The 12,732-nt window shown below is 63.7% G+C and overlaps 2 protein-coding genes across 3 annotated transcripts in view; one reads left to right on the top strand and one right to left on the bottom strand.

The window, feature by feature from the left end:
- Positions 1-12,732, top strand: part of AFG2A (AFG2 AAA ATPase homolog A) — a 65,489-nt gene that overhangs the window by 20,062 nt on the left and 32,695 nt on the right. The window lies entirely within an intron of this gene.
- On the bottom strand, positions 1,503-11,582 carry NUDT6 (nudix hydrolase 6). 2 transcript variants are annotated; one of them, XM_054690621.1, is made up of 4 exons: positions 11,506-11,582; positions 9,085-9,140; positions 4,578-4,632; positions 1,503-2,036 (listed from the first exon to the last, which is right to left on the bottom strand). In XM_054690621.1, the coding sequence occupies exons 3-4, from the start codon at positions 4,621-4,623 to the stop codon at positions 1,582-1,584; spliced, it is 501 nt and encodes a 166-aa protein (XP_054546596.1). In that variant the 5' UTR covers positions 4,624-4,632; positions 9,085-9,140; positions 11,506-11,582; the 3' UTR covers positions 1,503-1,581. The 2 variants fall into 2 exon arrangements, with proteins under 2 accessions (XP_054546596.1, XP_037353037.1); XM_037497140.2 differs by lacking the exon at positions 11,506-11,582 and adding an exon at positions 10,456-10,554.

The raw sequence follows: 12,732 nt of genomic DNA, 5'->3' as shown, positions 1-12,732 counted from the left end.
AGGCCGCTGTGCCCATGCCCTGGACTGAGGCCTGACGACCTGTTCAGAAATGACCCAGCTGTTCCCGGCTGCAGCCCGGCCTGCAGGGGCATCAGCTGGGCCTCCAGCAAGAGCGTCGCCCCCACTGCAGCGCCAGAGCCGGGCCGTCCCTGGCCCGAGACAGGAGATGTTGGTGGAGAAGGCAGCGCTGGGGCTGCCTGCCGGGGCTGGGGGCCAGGCCCTGCCGGCCCTGGGGTCACTGTCCCGGCCTCCAGCCTCCCAGGCTGGCCCTCTCGCTTCGTGGGTTGCTCCGCAGCTCTCCGCGTGGCTTTGCTCGCTGATGTACATTTGCCTGCTTGTGCCTTTGTCTGGCTTATCTTGGAACCAGAGAATCTGGGAAAAGCCCCGGGTCTGGGTGATGCGGTTTCCCAGCCGAGCCCCTGGGCCCGCGTGGATGGCGCCGCTGCGGCTGGGCTGCCTGTCCATACGATGCGTGCGCTGGGCGGCGTCGCACTGCGTGGAAATGTGCGCGCAAAACACACCCCAGACTTACACCTTGTAACTGTCAATTCGTGCAGAATAACTCAGCGTATGCCGTTGCCCAGCTTGTAGCAGATGTCAGCGTAACACAGAAAATGGGGGTTTCCTTTCTTCCCCCAAGGGAAGCTCCCACACGGGGCGGTGACAAGCGGCAGCTGCAGGGGAGAGGCGGGCGAGCGGCCTGGCCTTGCTCGCGGCTGCGTATGATGTCCAGTGGTGTCCTGGGGGGTTTGTGGGCATCTGGCCACTTCCTGTGCAGGAAGCCACGGTGCCTGATGCCCAGGAGACAACTTTAGCTCCGGGGAGATGTCCTGACTCGAGCAGCTGGTTGTTTCTGTGCCTGACTATGAACCGGGCCCCTCTCTTCCACTGGGGGGTCGCTGGGCCCCCTTCCAGAAGCCACTGGGCCTGACCCAGGACACCTGGCTGGTGGTGGCCCTGGACAGGGAGGACAGGTCGGCTCTGGCTCCCTGTGGGGATGCCAAGGCTGGGCAGCCTGGAGCCCAGCAAGGGGCCCCCAGATGGCTCAGTGTGGCCCCCGGCCGGTGTTTTGGGGCCGTTCCGCCCCTCTTGGGGCTCACCCTGTGGGGCCCTGGCCTGAGACCCGCCGAATCCCAAGTGTGTCTGGGTCTGTGATCCCAGAGCTGCGGCTGGGGTCAGGGGAGCCCCCAGACCTGCACGCAGGCAATCACAACCACCCAGTTCCTTGTTTTCCAGAAATGCGTCACGGACGAGTGCTTCTTCTTTGAACGGCTGGAATCCAACAACTACAACACCTACCGCTCCAGGAAGTACTCGGGCTGGTACGTGGCCCTCAAGCGGACCGGGCAGTACAAGCTGGGGCCCAGGACTGGGCCTGGCCAGAAGGCCGTCCTCTTCCTCCCCATGTCGGCCCGGGGCGGTTCTTAGCGCGCCCGCCTGCCTCCCCGCGCCCGCCCGCCTCCCCGCCTTCGCGCCCTGCCCACCCCGCCTTCACGCCCGGGTGGGGCCTCTGCCCTTCGCCGCCCTGGGAAAAAGGCCTGTGAAATCACATGCTTTGCCAACAAGTTGTCTTCATGGAAATCATACATGCTCCAAAGTCAGAGCTGTGCCCCCCGCGTGCCCACCATCCTGGCGCGCAGCGGGGCCCCCGCGGGCCGCCCTATAGCCCGCGGGCAGCGGCCGGTGGTAGAGCTGGTAGGACAGCCCCGGGTGCACGGCCGGGAGCTGCTCCATGGGCAGGTCCACCTTGTCGAAGCCGGCCTCGTGTCCATACAGCAGCAGCCGCGCCACCCGGCTGGTGAGGGCTGTGGTGTGGGCTGTGCGCGCCAGGCGGCCCAGGTCCATCCAGGCGCCGCGGGCGCACTCGTGCGGGCACAGGCGGAGGGCGAGCGAGCGCGGCTGCAGGCGGCACACCACGAACAGGTCCGACTTCCCGAAGGCGCCGGGGCTGCGGTGCTGCTGGCGGAGGCTCAGCAGAGACCGGAACTCCGCCCGCACCCCGGTCTCCTCGAAGACCTCGCGCACGGCCGTGTCTCCTGTGGGACAGACACGCGGGTCAGGGGCGGGGGCGCGGGAACGCCCCAGCACGGCTGTCAGCTCCAGCACCGCGTCAAGGCGCCTGAGGCCCGCGCCGGGGCCCACGCCTTTCCCACCCTTTCCTTGCCTTCCCCAAAGGGTAAAAGCCGGGTCCCAAAGGCTAAGCAGGCTCGTCCTATTCCCTGTCCCCGGTCGCCGGTCTGGGAAGCTGTCTGAACGTGCCCGGTCCCTCCCCCTCGCCCGAGTCGGGGCTGAGCCCACTCAGCGCCACGCGCCTCCAGTCCCGGCCAGAGATCTTCGGCACTTTCTTTGTTTCTTGAGATAAGACGCCAAGTGTGGGGGTCCGCTCCTCCTCACCAGGCTGCCTGCGGCCTCAGCAGACCTCTTAGCGCTTGTGCCCCAGGGAACCTTCCACACGGCGCGGATTTCCTCCTCCTGTGACTCTCGGGAACGCGCATTCTGGGGCAGGGATTTTGCTGCCCTCTGCACGGTCTCCTGGCGGCTTTCCCGAGACCTCCAGAGCCCCAAGTGCCTCTCTGACCTGGGTTGGGGGTGCCCAGGCCGGGGGCCCTGCTGTGGCGACGGCACAGGCTCGGGGGAGCCCCGGTCAGTGCCGGCCTCGTCTGTCCTGCAGGGCCTAGCCCTGCCCTTTCTCGTCTGCCACTTTGGAGCTGCGCTGCCTTCCCGCATCGCTGAGATTTGCCAGAGGTTAGACAGGGTTCAAGATTACATTTTAACGTAAAAAACATAAAAGAATTTAGAATGAGAAAAAACTTTGACCCAGCATGCAGCATGCCTTGGTTTTCAACGTTTTAAAGGCGGGCACTAGTGTAAACCTTTGTGTCCTCGGCCGATCTCCTTGAACTGTTGTCTGTTTTTAGATTTTAAACACTTTGAAAATTAACCCGGAGGCCTGGTCAGCTCTGGCCCCACTTGCGGGCGCGGGCGGGCGCCTGAGGGGCCCCGGCACGGGTCTCCCCGGCACAGCCGACCTCCTGCACCCGCAGTCTTCCGGGGCTGCCTCGTGAGTCCGCGTTTTTTATCTAGACAAAGTGCTTTTCCCTGTTGTGCCTTTACTATTCAATGTACTGTAAGCTAAGATGAGGACACTGTAGCTGTCGGACTGGTGTGTGGACTGCAGGGCAAACCAAGAGGGTTTTGTTTTCATTTTTGATGCTTCCCCGACATCGCGGTGTTTCAGTCACAGGACAAGAGCGAGCAGACTTTAGGACTTACTCGTGTTCGCGTTATTTAAGGGCAGGGCTAGGCTGACGTGAGGCAGGAGCACAGACGGGCGGTGAGGAAGGATCTGGCCGCCCGTGGCTCAGGGTCGCGACGCCCCGCAGCGCAGGAGGCTTCTTCAGGACGCCGACTCCTCCCTGTGACCGTGCAGACACCCCTGCGGGCGCCCCCTTGCCGCGAGTCTCGGGCAGGGGTCCCCAGCAAGGCCTCGTCTCTAGCTTGCCGCTGCAGGCCAGCGCCGGCCGCCTTCAGCAGGATCCAGTCCCCGGCGGGCAGCTCTGGGACGCAGGCCGAGCTGCACCCTCCTGGAAGCGCTGCCGGTGCCAGCCCCACCCCTCCCCTCATCCTGACCAGAGCCAAGTGGCTGCAAAAGGGCAGGCGGGGGGCGGGGACACACGCAGCCAGGGCTCTAGAATAGCTGGCCCTGGTCTCAGTGGACCCGGGAGAGCCTGGGCGAGGGCCAGCAGGTGCCGGGCCAGCCAGGCCTGGGAGCAGCACGCCGTCACTGAGGCACACGGGGCCAGGCCTTTCTGTGCAGCACCGCAACAGTGAGTCCCAGGCACCCAGAACATTCTACATAAAACACCAAAGATCACTCAGGAACCCGCCTCCTTCGGATGCTGGCTGAAGAGAACAGGGCTCCTGCATGCGGAGGGCCAGCTGTGGCCGGGCTCCCGGCGCGGCGCAGGAGGGGCAGGCGGATGCCACCGCTGTTCTCCCGCCAGCTTCCTGCAGAGTCAGTGCCACAAGGGACCCCTGGCCGATTTCGTGTTTTCCGGCCCGAGCTGTTGAGCTCAATTATTTCGGGGGTTCTCTCTCCGCTGAGGCTTTCTCTGCGCCGTTTTGCCGTGTCTGCTCCCTGGCCGTGGAGGCCAGCAGCGGGTCGCGCGTCCCTGCGCGGGACAGTTGCGCCCTGGTGCCCTGACCTCTGAGCGGCGCTGACCTCACGGTCGCTAGGGGCTGCTGGCCCTTGGGGGAGGGAAGCACTTGTGTTTCCCGTGGACTAAGCCTAGCGATCTCGGTCACAGCCTGTTCTGTTATCGTGCTGGTCCGCGCGGGGCGGCCTGTTTCCAGACAGTTTAACAGAGGGGCGGGCCGAGCGGGCGGCCTCGTGCATACGCGGAGGGGGTTGTGATGCTCTGAACTATGCTGACCCCACGTCAGCCCTGAAGTCACCTCCTGACACTCCCCACACTGAACCAGTCAGAGAACCAAGGTCTTATTTTAACTGTGGAGCAGGAAACCAGACACACGAGTCTCCTGGACACTGTCATGCGGGGGAAAGCGCCTGTACATACCGATGTTCTCGCCCGGCTCCGACAGGCCTCCAGGAAACTTCCACATGCTCTTCAACTGCACAGAAAGCCAGAAAGCAGCATTAGCACAGCATTTGCACACGCATGTGCACACACGCGCGCGCACACACGCACCGCGAATTCCACCCTCGGCTGATCAAGGTGGCTGAGAATCTAGTCTGTGGTGATTGCATGCACGTTTTTCCCCATTTCCTTTCTCCCTTTACTCTTTCTGGGGAAACCGTTCACTTATGAAATCCGTTCCCACCTTTTCCTTCAGGAAACAGAGGCGGTTTTGTTTGGTTAATGTGATAAATTCTGTATGAATGAAACAGTGGAGAGAAACACCTACTGAATTTGTGTTATTTAAACAATTTTGCTGCTAGTTAACTATTAATAGAGGAATTATACAGAAGCTGCTATAAATAAGTAGGAAGTACAGTACAAACGTAATCACTAAAATATGCTATTTTTAATTTTCACAACTATTTTCAGATTGTGTGTCTAATCAAATATATTAATCTTAAGAATTTTCTTGTTCTGTGTCAATGACTTATTGAAAGAGTGTAATTGCTTCTCGTGGGCAGTATGAAGACAGTTGATTCGTTCCTGTCTGTCTCTTCCTGGGGAGGGCAGGTGAGCAGAGCTGGTCTTGGGGTCCACGCCCTGGAGACTGACCCTGCTGCGAGGCCGCGGGGGTCCTCGGGGGGCTCCTCCTCCCATGCTGCGCTGTCCCTCGGGGGCAGACTGGCCCCACCAGAGCCCAGAGCTCGCGTTGAGCCCTCCGCGCAGCTCTAGGGCGCGTGCCTGTGGCGGCACATCTCCTGCTGCTGCCTTCTGGGGAGGCCCACAGCTGTGTCTCCATGGGGGCCTATCGGCTGCAGAGAAACCTCCCTTGCCTCGTGGACGTCTGTCCTGTATAGAGGGCGGCGATGCTCCCCAAGCAAGCCCACTTGGGCGTCTGCTGGGCGTGGCGCTGGGCAGCTGGAGAAGCAGAGGCAGCCGGGCGTGGGAAGCGGCAGACCGGGCCTGACCTGGAGCAGCTCTCAAACCCCAGGTGTGGGGAGATGGTGTCTACACGGCTGGTGGCCACGGGCACCCACGGCACCACTTAGGACTAAAGAACTCAGCGCAGGGCTCGTCGTCGTCGTCGTCCCCCTTGGGAAACCCGCTGTGGAAACCCCCAGCGTCCAAGCGGCCGCTGTCTCTGTGCCTTTGTCTGTGTTAGAAACAAAACACCGACGGCGCGGCACCCGCTGCCTCGGACTCTGCCCGCTCCGGGCACGGTGGCGCGTGGGACCTGTGTGGCCGGCGGCAGCTCTGTCCCCACTGTGGGCCCCAGGGCAGGGGGCTCCGACGCGGGGCTCTAACCACCTCCTAGGGACTTGAAAGCCGACGTGCTGGCTCCTCATTGCCGGAGTCCCACTTGCTGCTTTTTCTGTGTAAACCTTTGGGTCTCTTCTCGGCCCTCCCGTGGGCCCTCTGCGGGGCCGGACGGAAACCCGCCTTACTCGGGCTGCTCAGGGCTGCTGCGCCCGAGATGAGGTCGTCTGCTGCCCGCGCGGCATCTGCTGGCCTGAGGCCCTGCCAGAATCTCCTGACGGGCACAGGGGCTACTCCCTGGCAGCAGCTCACGGCCCGCCTGTCCTCCGGCACCTGCTTTCATGAGGAACTCCCTGCGAGGAGCGGGGAGGGGTCGACATCAGGCCTGTGTGAGCGGCTGTTTTCACCTTCCTCTGAAAGACAGAAATCTCTGCTTGCAGGTAAATCCCACGTCCTTCCCCCGTGGAAGGGCCTTCCACTGCCTTCTGGAAGTGCCCCTCCACCCTGCCTGCCTGTTGGGGCCGTCTCAGCCTTGCCCCTGCGCTGGGGCTGCGGCTGCTGCTGGTTCCGTTCCGCCCGAGAGGCGCTGCAGCCTCCTAGCTTTTGTCTGCGTGTGGTTTTCAGCCATGTTTGCAGCAGCTCCGTGGTTCGGAATGATGACTGCGACGACAGCTTTTTCCTATACATTTGCCAACCTGGCGCTCTTGCGTGGGTGTGCATGTGTGTCCGTGATGAGCAGCTGTGGGAGGCCCTGGGGGTGGCGTGGGATGACCCGCTGCCCCCGCAGCCCCTCTGTCCTGTCAGGAATTGCCGGCCCCCTCTGATACCAGTGAAGGTGTTACCTTCTGATGCAGTTTTCACAGATAGTAACTGGAGGTGAGATACTTCCCCTGTTGCGGCAGTTTTGAGTTTAAGCAATTTGAAAAAAAAAACAAACTTGTTCTGAAGTTAAACTTACTTTAGCGTTTCTAAAAGAATGAGGGAGCAGGAGTGACTCATTTTCTGATGCTTTCTGTCTCTATTTTTCCAACCCCACGGACAGCTTCTGTTTTCCGAGCAGATGAGGAGCCTCAGACCTGCCCTGGGCGTGGCTCCGGGGCCCTGGGCGAGGGTTTGTATAAACAGAGCCCCCAAACCCCGCTCTGCTGCAGATGGCAAGCGTGGGTCCGGCCTGTGCCCTCCCTCCCAGCCTCCCGGTGCTCGCCTTGTTCGCCCCACACTGCAGCCTGCCGAGGGGCCAGGCCTGGCCGTCCTCCATGCTCGCTCTTCCCCAGGCCAGCGTGCCGCATGGACCACGCCCAGCAGCCGGGCAGAGGCCCTGGTCCTTCGGGGCCGGCCAGGGAAGGGCCTCCTTTCTGCTCCCGCACAGCAGCATTGAGCTGTGTGGGTTTTCTATGAATTTCCACATTTCAGTGAGTAATTACATAGATTGGTTCCTACTTACAGACCAGCACCCCGAAGGGCGCGGGTGGGTGGCGTCAGCTGGCTGCCTCCCAGCCTCTGCTCAGCCCTGTGACATTTCATTTGACAAAGCATTTCCGAGTCAGTGCGCTATTTAAAGGTCGTAATGGCTCACCCTTTCTTTCCAAAATACTAAAGTGGCCCAAGCAGGCCCCAGGCAGGGATGAGTCTCACAGGTACACGTGTGTGGGCGTGACAGGGGGACGCCAGTGCACCCCGGTGCACCCCTCTGTCACGCCCCCGCGGGTTCATGTGTGGGGAAGCAGGTCTGCAGGGACCCGGGCTCGGCCCAAAGGACGGCAGCCAGCTGCGGGCAGGCCAGACCCCAGGGCTTCGTCCAGGCCCACCTTTTTCTCTACAAGCTCTTACGGCCCTTTGGCACAGAAAACACTCAGTGAACTCTGGTGACACTTTCTCTTTAAATGCAAGGAAAAAGGCAGCTAATGGGATATACTGAGGAGACAGTAAAGCCTTTTACGATACATCTCTGGAAGTAACTTGTACATATAGGGGGACAGATCTTTTTTTCTAAGCTTAGTGACAGAAATGCACCATGGGTGTTGTGCGAATGGTCGACAATGTCCTTTCAGAGCTGTGGTCTCCACTTTGCGTCTAAGCCAATGTAACTGGCTAAGTCGTTTCAGGTCCTGGCCCCACTGTCAGCCACAGCGGCAGCTGGTGGCAGGGGAACAAGGGGCGGCAAAGCTTCCCTTCTGCAGGTTGGCACAAAGCTGCCGGCCGGTATCGCTCAGTTCCTTATGGGCAGGGTCGGGTCTGTCTTGAAACCTTTACTTAATGTTCGAGTGTGGAGGCACTGGGGCCTGCCGTCCTCCCACAAAATGATTTCTTTGGGGGTTTGGTGAATTATTTTCTTCTGAAGATCAAACTCTGAAACCAGGTAAGCTGCACAAGGTCTTGACTCCACTATGCGGCCTGTGCATTTTGGGTGAATTAATTAGGTCCCCAGGTCTCAGTGTTCTCATCTTCAAAATGGGCATAAAAATGCTCATGGGTGGGTGGTGGAAGCAGTTGCAAACACGCAGAGATGTCCGGAGCACGCGCACGTGGCTCTGTCCGGGCTGCGGCACGTCACGGCGGTCCACTGCATACAGCATGGCAGACATGAGCACGAATGTATAACGTTTACATGTAGGAGAGCAGAGTTAAGTGGGAAGAAGACATCGAAAGTCACTGGATGATGACTTTCGGGGAGGATGATGTCAGCAGAAACCTCAGCTGGGAAGTGGCCGCTGCAGCTGTGATAATTTGTTTTCCAAGGGCCACAGCCCCAAGGCCGTGAGGAGTCCGAGCTCCGCTCTCTGTGCACAGCCAAGTCCCTGCAGCAGCGCATCTGTGGATGCGCGGGGGCGGCCCCGGCGATCTCCTTCCTTCCAGGAGAAAGCAGGTGCCGGGGAGCCGCCTGCTGGTTTCTGACCCTGGGCCACTGGCCACATGAGCACTGGAGAGTCCACTATGAACAGCTGTCCTGTGGATTAGAAACACCACTTCCCCTTGTCCTGCAGCCGTCACGCTGCGACTAGTGAGCAGCCAAGGCCACGCGGTCTCCAGGCCATGTCAGTATCTTTGGTTGGAATAAAAACCCCAAAAGCCCCAAAGCTCAGAAACGAGTAGCACCTCCTGCCCGCTGCGGGCACGGCATGACATCAGCACTGTGGTTTTCTCTAGTGAAACTGGGAAAACAATTTATGGGGCAGAAACAACTTACTTTATCTCGATCTTGTACAACCAATACTTTTCTAGTATTTTCATCAAATACAGCTCCTGTGGGGGGGAAACAGGAAGGTCAGTTGGTGCAGCAATCCCGTTGACCTTAGACGCCTCCACGCTCCCATTGTCCTCAGAACCCTCTGCTCACGGGCCTGGTGCAGAGCTGCCTCCCCCAGGCCCGAGTCCCCCGGTGGGGGCAGCACTGCGACTCGGGTGACGCGGAGATGAAGCAGGGAGAGGGACACGTGACCCAAGGTATGCTTGGAAACAGAAACGCTCCATTTTAGGGTTCTGAAGCAAGAAGGAAAACCACTGAATATATCAACAGTGGCTTCTGTAGAAAACGTAAACTAAAATGTAACGGGACTGCACAAAGGGCAGACCGGCAAAGAAGCGCCAAGGAGGCTGCTCCCGAATCCTGCTGAGCTCCCGCTGTGGTCAGCGCTTGCCCTCGCCAGGGAACTCGGCCTCTGAGTGTTCCCTTCCTGCCCGGGAGGCGGCCCTGCCTGCAGGGCGAGGGGGCACTGCCCTCCGCTCAGAACAATCACCGCGGTTATGCTCTGCCTGGGGACCCCAGTGGGCTCCGAGGTGTGGTCGGGTGAGGCCGGCCGGGCGCTGGCCTGGCGCGGCTGAGACCCCAGCAGTGGACTTTGTGCCCGCGGGGCCCTGGACGCGCAAATCGCGAGGCTCAGCCGAGCCCAGGGAAGATGCCCCGGCCGGCCGGCGTGCGCGTGTGGAGAGCGGCGGGCGAGTGCGGGGGTCACAGGCGAGGCACCAGCGGGGCCGCAGCTCAGGGCCGCGTGGCCTCGTGGAGTGGCCACGCAGGACCAGGCCAGAGGCAAGTTTTGGGGTCACACAAAACTTCTGCTCCTGGAAAGTCAGCGGCTTTCTCTCCAGCTGAACAGCGGGCGCGTCTGCGGGAGGCAGCGGCCTCGCGCGCCCCCCCGCCCCGCCCGGCCGCCCCCCGCCCGCCCCCCGCCCGGCCGCCCCGCCCCCCCGCCGCACTGACCCGCGACGCCCACTCGGTGCGTGGCGGCCGCGGGCAGCCGGCTGGGCTCGTCGCGCAGCCACAGGCTCAGCAGCGCCGCGGCGGGCTCGGCGTGGTGGAAGCGGAAGCCCAGCGCCGCGGCGGGCGCGATGCAGCGGCTCAGGGCGATCGGCACGCGCAGCCACACCGCCGGCCGGCCCTGCGCGCGCCAGCGCCTCAGCGCGCCTGCGGGCCGGACCCGGCGGTCAGCGCGGCCCCGGGACAGGGGCCGGCCCCGCCCCCGCCAGCCCCGCCCCCGCCGGCCCCGCCCCTCCCGGGCCCCGCCCCCCGGCCGCACTTGCCCCGCCCGCCAGCCCCGCCCCCGCCGGCCGCACCACTTGCCCTGAAGGCCGCGCTGAAAGGCGTCAGCGTCCAGCCCGGCCTCCCCGCCCAGCCGAACCCACACGGCCCCGAAGCGGTCTAGCTCGCCCCGCAGCTCGTCCGGGGGGCTCGGCCCGCAGGCCCCGCCCGCGGCCCCGCGATGCCCCGCCCACGGCCGTGCGGAAAACGCCCGCGCCAACGCAGGCCGCAGGCCGCCCCCGCCGAGCAGCGCCATGGCCCCCAGGTCGACCCAGCCGCTTCCGCTTCCGGGGCGGGGCCGGACGCGCGCGGAAGAGCGGCGCCGTCGGGGGGCGGGGCGCCGTCGGGGGCGGGGCGCCGTCGGGGGCGGGACCCTCCGCGCGTCCTCTCGCTCCTTAAGCGCCTCCACGCGAGGACGGCGTGGGCGGGGCGCCGTGACCTCTGCCCCGGAGGTTTTTCTCCGAGGCGCGCACGTTGAGCCGCGGGTCGCGGGCCGGCGCGCCGGGCCATGTCCTCCAAGAAGAGCCGCAAGCGGGCGGCGCGCGGCGCCGAGAGCCCCTGTCCCTCGGCCGCGCCGTTCTGCGCGGGGCCCGCGGCTCTGGGCGCCGGGCCGGGTGTGGGCACCGCGACGCTGGCGGTGACCGGCTTCCTGGAGAAGGGTGAGTGGGGCGCGGACCTGAGGCGGGCGGCGGCGCCTGAGGCGGGGGCGCGGGCCTGGGGGCGACGCCGACCTGGGGGGCCGGGCCTGAGGCGGGGGCGCGGGCCTGGGGAAGGCGAGGGGGGCGACGCCGACTGTGGAGCCGGGCCTGAGGAAGGCGAGGGGGGCGACGCCGACTGTGGGGCCGGGGTCTGAGGAAGGCGAGGGGGGCGACGCCGACCTGGGGGGCCGGGTCTGAGGAAGGCGAGGGGGGCGACGCCGACCTGGGGGGCCGGGTCTGAGGAAGGCGAGGGGGGCGACGCCGACCTGGGGGGCCGGGTCTGAGGAAGGCGAGGGGGGCGACGCCGACCTGGGGGGCCGGGTCTGAGGAAGGCGAGGGGGGCGACGCCGACTGTGGGGCCGGGTCTGAGGAAGGCGAGGGCGGCAACGCCGACCTGGGGGGCTGGACCTGAGGTGGGCGGGCGCGGGCTTGAGGAAGGTGAGGGGGGCGACGCCGTCCTGGGGGGCCGGGCCTGAGGTGGGCGGGCGCGGCCGGCCTGTGAGCCCCACAGCCTGAAGCCCCGGGGCCGGGGCGCCGCCGCCCGCGCGGCCTGACCCCCTCCGCTCTCCTTCGGCGCCCCGGGCCGGCTTGGCGCGCGGACCCTTGGTTGGGGCCGCACTCGCGGGCGCCCGCGCTTCCGTCGGGACGGCGGGGTCAGGTTAAATGTGAGTCTTGGGGGTCGTGGGGTGCAGACCCTGAGGACAGCACCCGGGCCTAGTACCCCTGGGGGTTGGCGCCCGGCGGGCGAGGTGAGGTGGGTGCTCGCGGGGGTCGGCCCCGCAGGGGGCTCTCCCCGGTGACCCGGAGGGGGACGCGTCCTGGAAGCCCTGGACCGGCCGGGGCCGGGCGCGGCCGCGCGTGGAGGGGGCAGAGGAAGGCTGGCCGAGCCCGCCGCGCGTCCGGGGAGGCTCGTTGAGGTCCCGGGGCGGGAAGCTTCGCCGGCCTGAGGCTCTCCCGGCCCCTGCTGTTGCCAGCTTAGCTCCCTTCGAGAGACCCCGGCGGGGATGGTGCTGGGAAGCGCCGTTTGCGGTGGCGGAGAAGTCAGGCCAACCCTGGGTTTTGCTTTCATTGACCTGATTCCTTTTTAGGGACAAAGATGGGGTATTTGATTCCCCAGGAGCCCTGCTGTTAGTTAAAACGATCAGGGCATAGATGCCATAGTAAGTCCTGTAACAAAGCTTGGGGCAAGTTGAAAATGTTTCAAGAATTTTGAGCTGAAGAGAAATACTGTGTCCGCGTCCCGGTGTTCACGCCTCTTGTGGCGCTTCCCGTTCAACTGCCCTGTTCGCAGCTGACACTGTCTCCCCCGGTCTGTTTCTTAAAGTTCTCTACAGGAAGGGGGTGGGGGCTCTGAAGGTCATTTGCTTTTGTGCATAGATACCACATTATCTCCCAGCTCAGCTCTTTCTATGTCTGGGCATGGGCACAGAAAGGCTGGCAGGCTCCAGCTTTGCCCCCGAGCAGCGCACGTCCACCCGGGCAGACTGTTAGTGTTAGGATGATAAATGCTGGTACCTGGCCACCCAGGTGTTAGAGTTGGGTGGGGGTGATGGGGATGCCCGTGCCCCATACTGCATAGCCAAATGGGCTAAGTCTCAGAGCTGACTTGGCTTAAAGTCTG

This window comes from Talpa occidentalis, unplaced genomic scaffold (genome assembly GCF_014898055.3).
Source record: "Talpa occidentalis isolate TD23 unplaced genomic scaffold, MPIMG_talOcc4v2.1 talOcc4.8, whole genome shotgun sequence".
NCBI classification, from domain to species: Eukaryota; Metazoa; Chordata; class Mammalia; order Eulipotyphla; family Talpidae; genus Talpa; species Talpa occidentalis.
This window is presented reverse-complemented; position numbering and strand designations above follow the sequence as displayed.